The 19,037-nt window shown below is 41.8% G+C and overlaps 1 protein-coding gene across 1 annotated transcript in view; it reads left to right on the top strand.

The window, feature by feature from the left end:
- jade2 (jade family PHD finger 2) overlaps positions 1-18,311 on the top strand; it is a 233,188-nt gene extending 214,877 nt beyond the window's left edge. The window contains exons 13-14 of the mRNA XM_030068583.1: positions 3,650-3,795; positions 6,261-18,311. Of these exons, the coding sequence (XP_029924443.1) occupies positions 3,650-3,795; positions 6,261-7,067 (953 nt within the window). The 3' untranslated portion in view covers positions 7,068-18,311. The remainder of the gene's footprint in view (positions 1-3,649; positions 3,796-6,260) is intronic.
- Positions 18,312-19,037: the final 726 nt, after the last annotated feature.

Raw genomic sequence — 19,037 nt, 5'->3', positions numbered from 1 at the left:
TAGGGAAAAAAATATCAATGCCAGATACATCAGCCTTTTGGTTTCAGTATAGTTCAAAATACTTTGAAATGTGGCAAGATGACAATAAAAAATTTTGATGACTGTGTAAAGTATTGTTAGAATAATGTCAAGATTATGCATGTACATGACAGAAATGACAGAAGACAGTGGAGCGGTTAACACAACATGAATACCAATGACCATAATGGTGTAAATTAGGCACTGCACACATATTGCAGGTTTCATTCCCCACTCCTCTTCCTTAATCACCTACTCTCCTCCATCACACCCTCCTGTCTTCCTCACACCACTTTGTCTCTTTTTTTTTCTTCTCTTCGTCACCTATTTCCTCCCTCAATGCTCTCCCGGTTCCAGCAGAGACATGCTGCGTCATGGAAACGACTGGCTCGATGTATGTGTGTGTGTGTGTGTGGAGGACAGCTGGTGTTAAAGCCACACTAACAGCACCTCCTGTCGTCCTGTTTGGCAGATCATTGTGGGCACAGAAGATACAGAGGGGAAGGGGAAAACAGAGAAACCATTAGAGAAAAGAGTTCAGCACGGGCCAGGAGATTTGTATGCACTTGCCTTTATGCTTGTAATGTGTTTGTGTGGAATTCCTTACTCAACAATATCTGCATCTTTGATTATATTTGTATGGTATCGTGGGTTGGTTTACAGCCAGCGGGCGCAGCAGACGCACAGTGATCTTTTAGTCAAGTCAGGTTTATTATGAGCATCACATTATTCAAATAAAATAGGACATATGAGACAAGGTAACAAGGTATGAGAAAGCAAATAACATCAAAACATTTTCATAAAATAACACTTACATTGGGACAGTAGTGCAGTGGTTGCTGTAGTATGTAAAGTCGGGGTGGGAATCACTCGGTAACTGGCGATACTATCACAATATTATACCCACGATAATGATGGTATCACAATACAGGTGATTCTGTGATTTGTGATATACTGAAGATAATAAGCTGTGATACATCCGATATCTGGAGCTGAAGAGGAAAAAAAAGACCCTGGAAAAGGCAAAATAATTTTTCAATGAGCAGGAATCAGTCGTGTTTTTCAGTGTTTTAATCTGCGAGGTGACTGCAATATGAACATGACAGAACAGTTCCAGTCAAAATACCTACAGGGGGTGAACAAACACGCCTCAGAGGACCTCAAATGTGCATCTGTGCAAATGAAGTTGAAAACTCAAATATCAATACATGGCACAAGTGTGTCATTAATATAACACAAGAGGAACTTCCAGCTAAATATAAAAACAGATGGATAATTACTGTATGCCAATATACCAATTTAATCACACACAACAGCCTCCACACTGTTTTTTTCCCCCTCATTTCTCACCTATAGTGCAAAAACTGGTCAATTTGTGTGAAATAAAAAACCTTATCAAACCAGCCTTAGGTGTTTCGATTTGGGATTCAAGACAAGTTAAAGTTGGGGCCCCATGGAGAGAACAGTGTTTTTCAAACTGGTGTCTGGTGACCGGTAGTCCTTGAGAAGGCTGCAGGGGGAACCCAGCAAAAGGAGCAATAAATTAACTAACTCATGACATTTTCTCTAAGGATGTCCATCTTGATCTGTTTTGTTATTAACAGTGAGCCTAGTTTGATCACAATTTGGCAATGACATTTGTTTTCTCCAAACCAAACAACAACAAAAAATCCTCTGCGGGGATTCCTAAGTCCATGGTGTACTGTGCATGTGCTTTGGGAGTCCTTGACATAAAAACATTTGGAAAACTCTTTTAAAAGATGGCAGAGTTGAAAACTATGGATGAGCAGTGTGCTGCAAGCTGTTCTGCCTCTACCTTTAGACAGTTGTAAATAGTAAAAGACAATCCAGTCAAAACTACTGGCACCCTATTCTGTGGGAACAGGAGAGAAGCAATTCATAAACTGATGCCCCCCCCCCAACACCATCACCACCCTCTCTTTGCCTCAAGCACTTCTGCCTTCCCTGCATTGTGTATGTGTGTGTCACAGTTAGAAAGACTAAAATGCCACAGACAGACATGTAGTGCTTTGGCAGCACTTTTACAGCCCACAATGATAGAAAAGGAGCCATGAAAATCTCCTAATTATACAGACACACACAGGCAGCTTTGTCTGCAACCCCCTGCACACACACACACACACATTCACACACACACACACACACACACACACACACACACAAGCACACACACAGTTGCACTACACACAGTCCTGGGCTGTGACAGTCCTGTGCACAAACCGGAGCGTGGAGAATGCATTGTTGGGACCAAGACAAGAAACTGGATTTCTGCTGTAGAAAGGGTTTATGTCTTCATTATTGATGAAGCGACAGGGACGCCAATCTTGGAATTTGTGTTTATCACTTTATGCTGTACATGTCTCAAGGCTGTTGTTTTTGTTTTGTTTTGTTTTGTTTTGTTTTGTTTTGTTTTTCCTTTCCTCTGAGAGACCCCAAATTGCCATTAAGACATTAAGATGTGGTCAAATTATAGAATATTTAAACGTGAGGAATTTCAGCCTCAATAAATCATTTACTCCATTTATGTTGAGATACATATGAATATGATAATATATAAATGAGAATACTGCCTGGAAGACTAGTCTCTGCACTTCATTTTGCTTTGTGTGCCTCTGAGTCAGATTTAGTGGGAAATCTGTTCAGTTGTTTTATGGCACAAAACCTGAGATGAGAAAAAAGACCTCAACCAAATGAAGTGGGTCTAAATATCAAGTCCAAGAATGCCAAGAGAATACTTGTGTCCTTCTCAATGTGACTTGGAGAAAATAAATCTCTCAAGAATGCAATTACAGAGCAGCTTTTACTTTCAAACATTTAGGAGTATTAGCCTAAAGGTTAGGATTGGCAATCTGAGTTCCTCCAATCCACAGAGGAAGTGGATGACAGTCTTCCTTCTCTTAATCACAGCAGAGTTGCCCTCCATCAAAGTGCTGTCCTCACGACTGGCCAAACTCCACTTCAGTTACCAACAGCAGAAGTCCCAAGTATGAGTGTGAAGCACGACATTGCTGAAGAAGAACAGATATTTTCAGCTTCCCTGACAAAAAATCAAATAAATACGTCAAATAACAAGCACACACTGTTTTTCAGTGAACTCCTTAACCTCTCAACCCGTGTTGGCTGTATTCATTTTCAGACAGTTCAAGGAATGCAGTTATTTGTAAATACTCAAACTTTTTTATATCTCGATCAAAAACCTCATCATTAATCATTATTATATAGTATTGCGGTCTCAGTTTTGAATAAATGAGTGAGGTGACAGTGAAATGAATCCAAACCTGCATTTAAAACAAATCTTGTAATTTAGGTGTAAATCTTGTACTGCAGGTCTGCAAGGTCTTGCTGCTCTTGCTCTATTCATGCCTCCAACTTTAAGTGTAATTGGTAGATAATTCCCTACATCTCCACTGACTCTGAATTAGTGCAGCAGCATTCTTTATTTTTTATTTCTGAAATGCAGCAACCCTCACTTATATGCTTTGTCTCATTCTCCCTTTTCTATTCCTCCCTTTCTCACTCTCTTCCTCCAAACCAACATCTCTCATTTTCGCTTTCCCTCAACACCTATCAATCTCCCTTGCCACTTCTTTCTGTCTTTCCCTCCCCACAGGTTTGTCAAAGTCCTTCCCATTGGATAACTCTCTGTTTGACAGCTGGCTGGCCCAGTCAGTTCAGATCACTGCTGATGACATGCTGAGCCAGTGGGCTCTGGGTGCCCAACACCAGGACAAAAGCGCCAGTCTGCTCTCTGACCAGGTAGGCATTCAATAGCTGGAGTCCTGGAAGTTGAAGGCCTTGACATTTTCACTGTTACAGCTTAATGTTATCACTATAAACCAGATTATTCAACCACATATGCTCCATTTGTAATAGCACCATATGCAAAATGCTAACTGTTATAAACAGAAATATCTCGTCAACTGTTTGTCAAATTGATACAAAACTCAAACCACACATATGATAAGTATGTTTTGAGCATACGTAGAAAAATTGTGTCATGTTCCAACTGTAGGTGGAGCTATTAAACCAAAAAAATATAAATCTATGTTTTTTGTCATGTACTTGGATCACATGCATTTCGTATGAAGTTTGGTCATGGTTGGTGAAAAGGGGTGTGGTTTACTTGCAAAACACACATCCAAATTGCAGTTTGGATCTAAAAACATAATTAAAATTACACTGTAGGTCCTAGAGAGCAGAATTTTTTCAGCACATTGACTGGTGTGTAATAAGGTTTGCAACCTATGGTCAATTCAGAAGTCTATCACTCAATATTTTTTCAAAATATGCAAAATCAGTTAACATGTATGTCTCACCCTAACCCAAAAGTGGTCATTCAAAAGCTCCCAAAATTGACCCCAATATTCTCCAGGTGTTAGATATCAAGGGTTCCAGGTGTTGTCCAAATCGGTCAAACGGTGAGTCTTCAGTGATATTCAATATCTTGCTCTAATTTGTACTGTACGCACAACATTTTCTTTTTTGCTCAATCTTGGATCAAACTTCACCAAAATATGACAGTACAACTGAGACCAAGAGATTGATGTGATTTTTCTCAGACTTTTATCACTAGCATACTGACTGTGGTAAACATTTTATTTTGAACAGACAAAAATAACCCTAATCTGGTACATGTGACATTATTACCTCAAGTTGTACAAAGATGTGTGGAAAACTATGTCTTCATAGTGGCACAGTCAGTAAGACATCTCATCTGGGGATACAACGGTCCAAGGTTCACATCCCCAGGTGGCCAGGTCCTGCCTGACAACAATGTGTGTCATATTGAGTCAAAGCCTGTTGTGCTTAGATCCTGCTCATCTGTTTAGATACTAAACTTCCAGTGCCTCTTGCATTTTTTAAGGTACAACTTTAACGGTCTGTCAGTTTTAGTACTTAGTTGTGTTGTGCTTGGAAAACTGTTACTCATAGTTATCACTTATCATAGCATCATTGACTAATAATGAAGAGTGAAAAACAGCCTGAAAATAACCCACATCAAGTAAAAGTGCCTGAGTAACAGTACTTGTCAGGTGTCAGGGACTAGTACAGAAGAATAAGTCCTTCATACCTTGAAGCTCCACTCATACACCATTTATTGACCCTGTTTAGATTCAGTGCAATCTTTGAAGGTTAGCACCTTCAGACTCAACGTGTCAATAAAAGGCATATAAAAGTTTCAAGTTGCTCATTGCTGCTTTAATCTCTTCTCATTGTTGATCCCTGATCTGTCAAATAGAGGAACTAGTGGTTGGAGTGGAGCTGCACTGTGGCTGACCCTCTGTTCTGAGAAATTTGCTCTGTTTGTGTATCGATTGGCAGGGGGCTCAGACCAGAATGCATGGCATTGTTCAGTGATGTGTTCAGGAACAAAATAAAAATGGTGATAAAAAGAAACAAGAAAGCATTTCTTTAAAAATGAGTGGGAGGTTGAAAAAAATAAAAAAGTAGAAAAGGCAAACAAAATCTGCACAAATTTCATTGGCTGACGTAGTCTTTTTTGTTGGCTGATGGATCCTGTTAGCAAATAATGTTTGCATGATTGCATGTGGACAGGGCTCCAAATTTTGAAGCAGTCTGTACAAATTTCATTGGCTGATGTTTTTTTTTTTTTTTTTTTTTTTTTTTTTGGTTGATGTAGTCTGTTAGCATATAACGTTTAGCCTGCGCTCCATCAAAATTCAGTTAGCTGAAGCTTCTTTAGGAACTGCAACACTGACAATTCCTGGTGTCAGCTTATGGTGACCTGTAATCAACACAACTAATAAAGCCACTTCTTCAAAGTTATGACATTAGGTAAAGATCTTGCTGATAACATTATAAAATACATTATAAAATAACAAAATAACTATACTGCTTAGTCATCTGCTTCTTGACAATATAGGCTGGAAAGTGAGTTTTGACAGCCAGTGAAGTAATCACTGAGTCATTGGTATTGATCCATAGTCCTACCAGACCTCCACAGTTATGGTCATTTTGGCAGTAAAAATCCTATTGCACCTCAGATGAACTGATTCACTCTCTTTTCTCTCCTTCTCTGACTTGGTCTGGTATCCTACCCTATCCTCCCCTAAACTCTTGTATCCACCCCTTTCCCTTTCCTGTACTCTCCCATGTCCACTCTCCTCCTCCCTTCTGGTCTCCCTCCTCCTCTTATCTTCCATACCTGCCTTTCTTCTCCTTTCCTCTTTTCCCGCTCCTTCTCTCCTTGTTTCTTCCAGCTCCTGCAGGGCGAGGAGAGCCTGCTGAATCTGATGATGGAGAATTCCACCTGGAAGACACCCCAGCTGGGCCGCAAACCCCGGGGGAGCAACAAGCCCCGTGCCCGGGGACATTCCCAATCCACCAATCCCACTGAGCCCCAAACGCCGCTCTCTGCCGCAGCCACCTCGGCCGCCAGCAGCCCCTCCACTGCAAAGAGCTCCTGGGGCATCGTGGCCGAGGAGAAGCCGGTCCAGGTGGGCCGGAGAGGGGAACGGTCCAGGGGCTCCTCCAAGGCCCTGCACCACCACCACCACCTTAAGCATCACCAGACCAGGAGCGTAGACACACAGCGGGACCCACCACCACAACCTCCCATCTCCAAAATGGACTCCTGTCACATCTCGGAAGATCGTGGCCCGTGGGACAACATCCAGATTGGGAATGGGACTGGGGCAGTGGTTGGATCCTCCCACAGCCTCACAGTGGGCTCCTCCCCACCTTTGTCCTCCGGCCCAGGAGTCATGGCTCCTGAGGCAGGGGCAGTCCCACGAAGCGGTGCCCTGCGCCTGCGCCTGTCCCGCCAGGGTAAATCCAGAGTGAGGGGCATCAGCGGAAGTGGGGGCCTGGTGGGGGCGGAGTCTGCAGAGCATGTGCCCCTCCCTGGAAAGGAAGCGTCCCTCTTGGACGCCACTGAGACTGACGGGTACTTCTCTGATGGTGAGCAAAGCGACTTGGACACACGCTCCAGCGGACGCAAACTCCGCCTGCCGCAGTTGCATTCTGGGAATGAGGACCTGCTGAGAAGGAGCGTGCTGGCATCATAAATAACTGAGACTCTTGAACATACACAAACACAAACATGCCATCAACCCGAATACACACATACAAACACACACACACACACACACACACACACACACATACATACACATACACACACGCAGTTATCCAAGCAGAGTCCCAGTCTTTGAGTCCCATTGGCTAACTGTCTCTCCATCTGTGCCCAGTATACAGTATCAAACACCTTGGCTAGATGGTTTTGTTCAACCAAATCCCTGTCATTTACCAGTGGAAAATCTCTTCAGTCTAACGCTCTTACCTGCTTTGTTTTTTGGGGGAATTTGAATGTAGCTTTTAGCCTGTCATATAGCTACTCCACCGGACCATAGTTTGTCATTAGCTTACCGTAAGATGCTATACATTCAACAACTAGAAAAGGACATTACCTTTAGTTTTTTGTTTTGTTCTGGTATTTCAGATTTTTTGTTAAAGGCATTGAAGTATCCTTTTCTGGCAGCCTTCTTGTTTGTGGTAACCGCCAGAATTGGGGATGAAAACTTCGGGGCATTATTGTTCGAGCTGGTTTCAGGGTCTTCTTTACTCTTGGTCTTCATGACCTAAGATGCATCCAATGAGTCCATGTTTTCTTGATTATGTTCAGTGGAAAGACAATTTCACTTCAGAGTTTGTCTGAAAATGTACAGAAGTTGTCAGAAAAAATATGTCTTTGGCTTTGAAAAGCACAACTAGCTACAGTCATAGGAGCTGTAATATAAACACCTGTGTGTATAATACAGGCTAAGTCAGGGTTGGGGTCAATTCACAATCAGTTCAAATTTAAACCGAATCTGAAATTCACATAATAGAAACAAGCCCTTCTCAATATTTCACTATTTCTCAATACTGTCTTCATAGATTGAACAGATCTACAACTCTTCCAGTTTTAAAATAACTGAACAGAAAATAGTCTGACCCCAACCCTGGTGTTCAGATTGTCACACACAGACACAAACACACACACACACACACACACACACACACACACACACACACACACACACACACACACACACAACACACACACATGCTGACATAAGCAAATCCATTTGCTTTCTTCACAGCCGTTGTTGAAATATTTGATCTGACTCTTGTCAGCTGCTTTCAAATTCTTCCTAATCCGGAGTTAGTTTTTTTAAGCCTGAATCATTGGAGAAACATTATTCTAGAAACTCTGTGCCTTCTGTCGCTCCCTGCCCCTCGCCTCCCCCCATAAAACCCCAACCTTCTCAATCAACCAAACAATCAGTGAGTAAATCAATCAGTCGTTTCTCAATCTAATTTATAACAATCAAACCGAAGGAAATCCCGTTGGGATTGGTTACTGAGTGTAGCCAGCATCGGGCTCCTTGCCACCTTAACAATTGTCTAGTGCCTGAAATAAGGATATAAACACAGCACTTGCTATTAATCAACAAAGAATCTGTTAGCAAAGCAGAGCCACAAAGTACTATCAGTGCAACGTGCTGCCTATGTGTTTTGTGCCCCCCTTAAATAGATCACTGACATTCAGAGCCATTGATGAAGAGAGTTGGGCCAGGTTGCATTTTGAGCACCATGTCATACCCCTGCTCTTGCAACTTGAAGAGTTCCCTGCAACAATACATTCATACGGAGAAATGGAATTTTCAAAAAACAAACAAAAAAAAAAAAAAAACAAGATGCTTGCTAGATACACAATGGTAAATACCATCCAAACCTTGTACTTTTAAATTGTTGGCAAAACAATCTCTATTTTGTATTTTTTGTAGCCTGTGTCCACTGTCAACAGTCAGTTAATGTCAAGAATCGATAGCTTATAGCTGCATTATACAAAATTTTTAGGTAAAAAACAAAGGCTAATCCTCATGAGAAGAGCATCACATCACTGAGTCACTGTAGATTAAATCTACTTAAATTCCTTATTGCACTTAAATACCAAATTAAATTCTGATATGAGATATTGTCAGTGGAAGGAAACCTTTCTGCAAAGGAAGTAATGAATCCAAGTGGGAAAAAAGCACTTTTATGAGCATCTTAAAAGGTAAAAATGCAAGGAATCAAATGACCTCACAGGGAATAATTTATACTTTTTATCAAATATATTAGATCTTTTGCCTTTTAAGTACCTTTGGAATAACACAGACACAGAATGGCTGGGTTGGTACACATGAACATTCTGTGCACAGTTTACTGATGTCACACTACATGATTTCTGGGTAGTGAATCCTAAAATTCAAACAGGTACATCTCACTGCCATTTGGGCCACCAATGTGCAAAAACTGCACAGTGCAGCTTTAAGGTGACAGGCTCTAAGAAAGACAGGTTAGCTGTGCCTTGCAAGTACCTGGATGACCCGTGTGTATCTTTGCCCTCCGTAATATTGTGAGCAACAGCCAAGGAGCAGGATTATGGCACTAACGTAGCTGCCACTGAAAACTGCAGTGGCCAAACTCTTTGAATCAATGGCTCTGCTGCAAGTTTTCCTCCTGTCAGATGAATGATGAAAATGTTGAAAATGTTAACGGTCAGCTTCAGAGGCCTGCACTCTAAGTTCTTTAATTGAGTTGTTTGTAAATTTGTTTTTGAAAAACTTTTTTTGTTGTTCTCTCAGAGAGTTGTATTTTGTACTTAAAGCAGTCCACGGTATTTTCTCAGGGGTTAAAAAAAAAAAAAAAAATCAAAAACTTTAAAAACAGAATAAAAGGTTACAAAATTTATCGAAAAAGCAACGTAAGACATAGATGCATATATATATACATATTTTATATCATATTCAGTATATATATATATACATACATATATATATATATATAAAGCGATGTGTGTATGTCTAGAAACTTCCTTATTTGGCAAGCGTCACTGTTTGAACTCCTACAAAACTACTACTGAGCATGTTTCTTCTCTCAGTATAATCCGTATGACCATCTGCTCTGGGTTAAATAGTCTTAAATGATTCATGTTTGTGTGAACATTAGGTGCCAGACAGGTGAGGTTTTCCAAGCCAGGACAATTCAGACATCAAGTAGATGGTCAAACACAAAAAGTGCTTTCTTGTGATTGTCTAAGCTTTCTTGCATTTAGGTTGTTTAGGTTGTGAGTAACTGCACCTCTGCGGAACCTAATTAGGGGGAAACAAATCATGAAACGTATTTATGGGGGCTCTTTGACCCAAGCCTGATGGGTGAAGGCTTGCACAGAGTTGCAAGTGTGATCTATTTCCCCTATTTTTCTCTGTGGACGGCTTCTACCCATCTGGCTGTCTTCTGAAGTGACCACGCCAAAGAACAGATCTGTGTAATCAAGGCAGCATTTTTAACTTCTTATCTACACAAACACACCTACATGAACATACGCTCCGTCTCTGGTTTTTAAGATGGAAAATGCTAGATGAGGATGTCAGACAACTCTGCCAGTGCTGTCCAGTCCAGCTCAGTTCAGTCCACTCCAGCCCGCCTCAGCCTGGCTTGATCCAGCAGCTTGACACGGTTCAGTCACAAGCACCGCAAGCTCAGGCGTGGTGACATGGTGATGTAACAGCGCTACCTGCTGGGCCACAGGAGGTGTTGAGGCTCTACAATGCCCACTGTGCCTCCACCAACAAGGCACCTGGACTCTTGCAGATCTGCTTTCATGGGGGTGAACAGTATCAGCCCATTGCCCCAGAAACTGGCTGGTGATGGTCATTAAACCTACCGTAATACACACATGTACACACACACACACATGCACATGCACAACAATCCCCTTCAGAAAAAGCCAAATGCTGCTGAACTGTGTATGTGTGTAATGCATGTACACACAATCTCACACACACACACACACACACACACACACACACATTGTCCCTCTCTCTCTCTGTCTCTCTCTGTCTGTCTCTCTCTCTCTCACACTCACACACACACACACACAGACACACACACTCCAGAGCTGGTATAACAGGGTTGTAACGTACAAGATGACTAGTTTTTTATGTATATGCAGTCCTAACTGCATCAGGAAGTATGTACTTACTCAGAGTGAAAGCCCCCTAACAGCAGAAGAGTATTTATTACTGGAGACATGGAGCATCTTTGTCTCCTTTGTCCTTGGCATGCAGCTGTCGTAGAAGTCTCACGCAAGTATTCCTCCACAATTCGAGAGGTTTTTGTTTCCTTTCAGCCACCATCAGGCTCAACAAGTAGTCTGACAGAGTTTTGAAAGTCAGGCTTTTATGTTACAGGATACTGACTTTGCTCCACCACATAACCATTAATAAGAAGAGTTATGTCTACAGCAGTTGCTATGCTTGTAATGTTAGACAGGTGCAGGGTAGATGGAAAACTGTGGACTTCTACGATGGCTAAAACTACACCACCCCCATGGAGACCGACCATAACAACACACACAGCAACAACAACAACAGTAACAGCAACAGTGCTTACATTTGTGGTCTGAAAAGAGTTTGGGTGGAGTCGGGTACCATCACACCCAACAGAACCCTCCGCCGGGCGGTGTTCCCATTCACATGTTGCTAAGACAGTGAAATGTAAACTTGGTTTCAATATTCAGTGTTCAGAGTAGCCTGACTTTGTAGACAGTGTTCTTAGACAAGGCCTCTCATGTATGGCCTTAACATGTAGTAGCAAATACTAAGGCTGCACAATGCTGGCAAAAAAAAATCAAAATCATTTTTTTCTCTGACTACTTGGCTGAATTTAATTTCCTCCACATAAATTATTTGAGCAGTTGGATGAGATGCTGATGCTTAGGACTTGATATTTTTTAATACAACAAAAGGACTCTGTCCCGTTTGTAACTTGATTTTTATCCCAGGGATTCTGCACAGCAGTGCAGTACCTTGCCAGGCAGCCACCTGGAACAGCCTTCCCCCTGCAGCTTCTGATAACTGGGAAGACTGCCATTGTGAATACTGCAATTTTGATTTTTTTCCCCAGTATATTGTGCAGCCCTAGTAAATTCAAACTGGTTATTATCATATATTTACAGTGTGGCTACAATGCCCTCTCCTTCCGCTTCGTAGACACTCTAGACTGGAGTCTTTTGCTGGTTCTTTTATCAATATCCACTGGCATACAGCTTGTCGTTCAGCACATCCCTGTTCTCCTATATGATATGCTAGTGTGGGTGTTGGCACGCAGCCCAAAATGTAGTCTGATGACCTTTCAGGTTTACAACAGCTTGGTGGCTCTCTCAGGTTGGATATCCACATGAACAAATGTTTTGACCCCATGTTAAAATTTGTATTGGTGTGTAAATTCGGTCTCAGAGCAGAGTGTGGGTGTCAGTATCAGCAGCAGATCCAGTGGATTATCGGAAATTACGTTCTCCTGCGCTCACTTACCATTTGGACTGCATGGTCAACATGTTAAGCATTATGGGTAATACACTGTTATGTGAAAACATGGCTCCCTTCTGAGGGGTTGTCATGCCTCACATACCTTGAATGCTCCAACCAAGGAAACAACTGGTAGGCATTAAGCTTCATGTAAGAACAAGGTAGAAACGATGCAACCACCAATGTGCTCAGTCATCCTAAACTTATGGTGAAAAGCTGGAAAGGCCACAGTTGATTGGATCATCGCCGGCGCTCACAGAGCTGCTGCTGCACCAAGTATCTGCTGCTGATATTGTTGTTAGGCTCACGGGAAAGACATCACTGCACAAACAGAACTGGGTTCCTCCTCAGATCTTCCTTACCTGTGCAAAGATAATGTTTGAACCGTTTTATTTTTATTTTTTTAGCAGGATGGCAGGTTAGTGCCATCCATCAACCAAATGCTGGCAAATTTCAGCAGGAGCCAGTTCTATTGTACCAGCCACTTTGTAACGTAAACAACAACCATTTTTGCACCACTTGTATGTGTTGGCTGGTGAAATAATGAAAATTGTCACTGAATTTTGGGTTCCATCAGGCAATGTGGCTGGTGAAAAATTTGATCTCCTTCCCAATTTTAAGATAACGGTCAAAAAATGATCATTGCACCAAGGCACTTTTGGGGAGCCAGAAGGGCATCAGGATGCTGTTCATAGGACGTCTCTCTTCCTCTGTGGTAGCTGCTTTATTCAATATAAAACTGGTTCAAGGCTGTCGTTGGGTCAGTGAAGTCAGGATTGGCCAATGCTGTATATTTTTAAGTGAATAAATTTCAGCTGATGCCACAACTCCTCTCTGAGGCCATTTTTTGTCCCACACAGTAAGCATTCATTTTAACTCAGCTGGCGATGCAAAATGGCTCATGTGAAAGCAACTGTTATCCAGACGACCGAGGACAGTGGGGTCTCGTCACATTGCAGCATGTTGTACATGTTTTATGTGCTGTCTTGGCAAACATAGCCCCATATTTACATTACAGCTGTTGATCAGATCTGTCTAGACTCAAAGCACTTCAGTGAACTCTTGACCACAGTTGAATCCATCAACAAAAAAAAATTTAACTGCACATTAATGAGAAGAGACTGTATATTATGGCTCCGTTTCCTCAGTGTATGATACATGGTGATACCTGTTTGGTATGATACCAAACAGGGAATATATACACATCATAATGTTGGTGATGCTGTGGATTTTTCCCTTTGCTTTCACTTCACATCTTCAGCCATTTTGCTTCCCTCCTACTGAGAATTTGGTTTTATCCAGTGGGGAACACAGACTGGTATAATCATCTCTGGACTGCTTGGCCATTGTGTCACAGAATCACAATCTGTGCTTCCTGTTTTGGACATTGTGTAGTCCTTACTTTATTGCCCTACGCCAGCCCTACAAACCCACCCACCTGCCTACTGCTGTTTAGCTGGAGTGTGTACACACCTACAATAATGTATAATACTGTTCTACTACTACTAGTACTAGAGACATTTTCATTTTCCGTGTTTTGAAAAAGCCTTTGCAAGCTGTTTTTATTACTATTTTATTTTGTAACGCTTTAGCTGGCCGCCGTGGCTTGTACGAAACTAGAAAGCTGACTCATTATCTGCTTCCTCTGTTTTTACTGACGCTTTGCTCTCCTCTCCGTTACAGCAAAGTATGGCTTCTTGGTCTCCACATCCGTAACCCACACACACTGCACAGACTGGAGTTTTGGTTATATAAACGTTTCTGAGAGGCCAAGCTGCTCTGGAACCAGAAATGATCTCATTGGTTGAGTTAAACCTTTTTGTGTGTGTGACCAGCTTTATGTGGTGCAACCTGAACACATCATAAATTCTCTGCAACTTAATTGTGTTGGAGATCAATGAGAGAACCATCTATAGTGAAAATCATGACTTGGGTGTGTGTCATCATTTGAAATGTTCAGGATGAGTTAGATGACTTAGCTACGGGTGAAACCTCCAATTAACCACATAAAAGATGTAGGCTGCAAGGTTTGTTAAGACAGACTTAGCTAACTAAGTAAGCTGACTGGCAAACATGAATGGCAAAGAGAAGGCTCAAAATATAAATTAAAATGTAACAATGGCAATGATTTTTTTCCCATTCATTAATGACCATGGCATTCATAATCTTGAAAAGTTGGCAAGCTAGCCAGCAAGCTAATGTGCAGTTACAGACTGGTATGTCTAGTTTTACTTGCAATGATAGCTAGGCTAACCTTGCTAACTTAGTTTGGCTAAATTGAAATCTTTCACGTAGTGTCAAGTGCTCCATGCTTCATAATTCTGTTTACTTTCCTATCTCTTGCCTTGCCCACTTGGCTTCAGTTTAACATTACTTTGCCAGACACACCAATTTTTTTTTGGCCTCATCCACTGAGATTGACCTCAGCCACTGAGATTAGCTCTGCCTCGGGAGCAGCTCTGCCTCAGAGAAACGCTTGTTTGACTAAAACTCCAATCTGCACAAACTGCGCATCTTACTGCCTCTGCCCTCCAACCTCCTCCCTGCTCCATCTCTCCCCTTGTTCCTCCTCCCACCACCAGCAGTGTCCCCTCTCCTCCTCCATGCTCCTTCCTGACTCCCTAATAACTAATCCTCCTCTCCTCTCCCCTCCTCTCCTCTCCTCTCCTGCTTCGCTGGCCCACCTCCTCAGCCGACACAAGGCTCTAAATTACAAAGCATACGACGATCAAAAAGGAACTCTGTAGCTTTAAGGACAAATAATGACAGACACGTGTTGTATATGTGTCTGTGTGTGTGTGAGGAGGGGAAACGTTGCACTCTGCTTTGCTCTGGCCTGGAGAGAGAGAGAGAGAGGAGGGGGAAGGAGAGGGAGACTAGGAGGTTTAAAGGGAGGCGGGGAAGGAGAGAGATGGAGAGGGAGGGCGGGGAGCCGTTCACTGAACTGAAGCCAGAGAGAGAAAGAGGACAACTTGTTCTTTCCCGTGTTCTGTTTGCAGCCTGTCCGCACAGTCAAGTTAACAAGCAGCTAATATAAACAACACCGAGCCCTTCCCCTCCTTATGCCCCCCACACCCATCCCTCTCCTCTTTCTCTGTACATTCAGTTCTCTCTCTCTGTCTCTCTCTCTCTACCCTACCTCTCTCTCTCTCTGTCTCAATCACTGAGTTTCCTTCCAAGTTTTTTTTTTTTTTTTTTTTTTTTTAAATTATGTAATTGCATTAGAAAAAGCAGACTGGAAACAGTAACATCTGCATGTCATGGCACGATTGGCCCAGTGGGTGTTTTGGTTTTCATTGCTAAAGTGTTTAACAGTGGCTTGGGAATTTCTTGTCTTTCGGCCAACATTACCTGACACTTGCAAGTAGTGACAGTATTAATTATTCCTTGAGATTCTGTCCATTTTCTCTGCTTATGTTGGTTTTTTGACAAGAAGCTGATTTAACCCAGCTAATGGATATGCACATAATTTGCATTTTATTTTGTGTGATATTTCACAGGTTTGCATAAAAATTCATTTGACAATTGGATGGAAACAGCTTGGCTCTTTGGCTCTCTCTCTGTATTTTTTCTCTATCAAAATCCATCCAATGTCTTCAGACCCCATTACATCTGGCATTAACATCAGGCTCCTTGGAGGATCAGATTGTGCTCAGGGAGATTAAATACATACAAATTAAAGTTTGAATGTGCCCAGCACTGAAGCGCTGCTCGCCACGGTCCAAGCCACATGTAGCCACATTAAAACCAAAATGTAACTGCAACTGTGTTTCCAGTCCAACATACAACAATTATGGAAATGAAAATAGGCATTCACACTGATCCTGTAGACACGCAAAGCAAAGATGTCTCGCATGTTAACTCAAAATTTGGTAGAACTATCAGAAACAACTTATCCTGCTCGCTATCCAGTTACTGTATATAAAACTAAAGGAGGTGGGCAGGCGTCTGCAGGAAGGAAAGACTGATTTGATTTTTCAGCACAGGCACCGGAGACAGTTTGATAGCAGGTGTAAATGTGATCTGGATAAATTGTTTCTTGGCACAGTGTGGATATAAGACACATGCTAAAGCCATTTGTAAAGGGGCCCTCTGTGTTTCTATCTCTGCTCTTTCTCTCACTCATAATTTGACCAATCTGTCTCTGACTGCATCTCTCACTCAATTTCTCTTGTTTTCCTCATTCTTTTTTATGTTCATCTCTTTCTCCTCCCCGACTCCCTCCCTCTCATCCCGTTCCTCTTTCTCTTCTTTCGTAACCCAACTGATCTTTTCTCTCTCTTTCCTCTGTCTCTCCTTTGCTTTAGCTCACACAGAGAACAAACGTTTATCTGTTTCCTCAAAGCCTGAGTTTATTTATCTGCCTCAACTGTCCAATCTTTGATATGCACAGCCAAGGAATACGTGTTTTGATTACATAAATTGGGGAAACTGCAGCCCCTCTGTCTGTGTGTGTGTGTGTGTGTGAGTGAGTGAGAGAGAGAGAGACAGAGTGTGTGAATGTGTGTTTATGTGTGTTTTAAGGTAGTGTCTGGGCTAATTGTAGTTAAAACTGTCCGGCAGGCGGTCTGCTCTCCCCAGTGAGGTGACCAACCTTGTGCTGCAGCCTGGAAGAGGCTCTTTCTTCTGCTCACCTCCTTCTCTTCCTCCTCACCTTGAGGGAACTGGAACATTCTCTCTCTATCTTTATCAGTTTCTTTGAACTTTCTCTTTCTACACCCATCTCAACACTTCATCTATGTTGCCTTTATGCCTTTTGTGTTTCCCTCTCCCTCTTAACCGTCACTCCCTCTCTCTCTCTCCCTCCCTCTTTCCCTGTCAGCTCAGTGCAGAGCAGGCAATTTTCTGGCTCTCATTAATAAGGAAATTCTCGTTTCCCTCTCCTGACCTGCAGTTCAGAAAGTTTCCTCCCTCAGGTTCAGAAACATTATGAAATGAAACAAGAATTCAGTCAAGATTTGGTTTGCAAAATTCTGGCAACTTAAAAAGCCACTGTTTTTCATATATATGTATACAATTTTGTGCAGATCATTTTACTGCCTCTGTTTTCTAATAATCACTCAAGAATTTCCTCTTTTGTTGTGTGCATATGTTAATGTTACAATTTTAAGCACTTATCTATCTGCTTTGGTTCAAGTAATTGGATGAGCTGCTCATAGGTTGGCCAATCAGCACTTGTTAAAAAATAATCTTATTGGGTATCATTCTGCAACACCAGATTTCTCTTGCTTCCTATTAGACACACTTACACAACAATACCAATAAGCATCTTCTCCAATCAAAGCAGAGCCCAACGCAGGCTCCTCCTCCGCCTGTCTTATTTGTCCTTATAAAGGTGTTGAAATCTCTGCTGTCGTGTCCAGTTACTCCTCCACTCCGCATCAGTTCTTCAATACGATAATATGAATGTTGCAGGAGTTTATCCTTCTGTATTCTTTGTTTCAAAGAATGTTGTGCCATTTGTTAATAGCAAAGAGAACTATTGAACATATATGAAAAAGAAGAGCTATTTTAAATTATTTTTTGGCTTTTTTTGCTATATTTATTTTCTTGTATTAGAATCTTCTTTGTAGGAGGGAAAATCAAAAAATGTATTTTTCATTAGTGCGAAAAACCTATTTTCTTCCTTTTGTACAATTTCGATGTTTTAAGCAAGACTTTGAAAAGCAATATGATGATGATGATGATGATACAATGTTTCCTGTGACTGTATCTGCATGCTGTTTGTGTTGCCTTAAAGACGGCTGCGTCCCACTATGACCCACCCACCCACCCACTCTCTCTCTCCAGCCCCTCCCCTCTCCACTCTCCAGCTCTGACCTGTCCTCAACTCCCACCCTCATCTGGTGGAGTCCCAATCCAATCCAGTCCAGTCCAGTCCAGTGCAGTCAATAAAGCAGTGCTTTCTGTGTACCCAAACTCTCTGCCTCTCTGTTCATCAGCCAAACTCTGCTGGAGTCTTGTTACTTGCTGGTCACTGATAAAAATCACCAAAACACACTGAAATGTGACAGAAAGTCTATTTTGTAAAAATACTCTATGATTCTTTGATTCCCCGGTTCCATTGCGTAGCAGTTTCATAGAATATGAGCAGTGACTCTCCAAATTGCTTAAAAGTGCATTTAGGTTTCTTTAAATATCTTTGAAATGTCTCTTAACTTCATTAGAGTCCACCCACGATCAGTTCAATTGGCTGAACTTGATTTAGAGCAAAACATTTCTGTATCAAGTGCCACAGATGATCAAACTCTTACCATGAAGGCCAAGGAACTGTCTGTATAATTTACAATCTATTGTGACATCTGGGAAAGGTATAAAACTCCTCTGAAGTGCACCAGCAGAGAAAATATACCACTGCATTTTCAGATGCAAGGCGCCTCTACGATGTAGGTGAAACTCATTCAGTCATTCACTCAGAATTAAGTTAAGCTATAGGTTCGCTCCATTTGAACATGCAGAGTTTGTTACTATAGCTATGAAGACAAACAAACAAATTAACCATTACTAGCCCTTCATCAAAACCAAACTTAAAATCACCTTTGTGCTTCTGCAGCATTGTGATGGAAATCCAATGATAAATTTCACCAACCATGATTTAGCTAGAATATGTACTGTCAGGTTAGGTCTGCTAAACTGAGT

Source organism: Myripristis murdjan, chromosome 14, assembly GCF_902150065.1.
Source record: "Myripristis murdjan chromosome 14, fMyrMur1.1, whole genome shotgun sequence".
Classification (NCBI taxonomy): Eukaryota; Metazoa; Chordata; class Actinopteri; order Holocentriformes; family Holocentridae; genus Myripristis; species Myripristis murdjan.
This window is presented reverse-complemented; position numbering and strand designations above follow the sequence as displayed.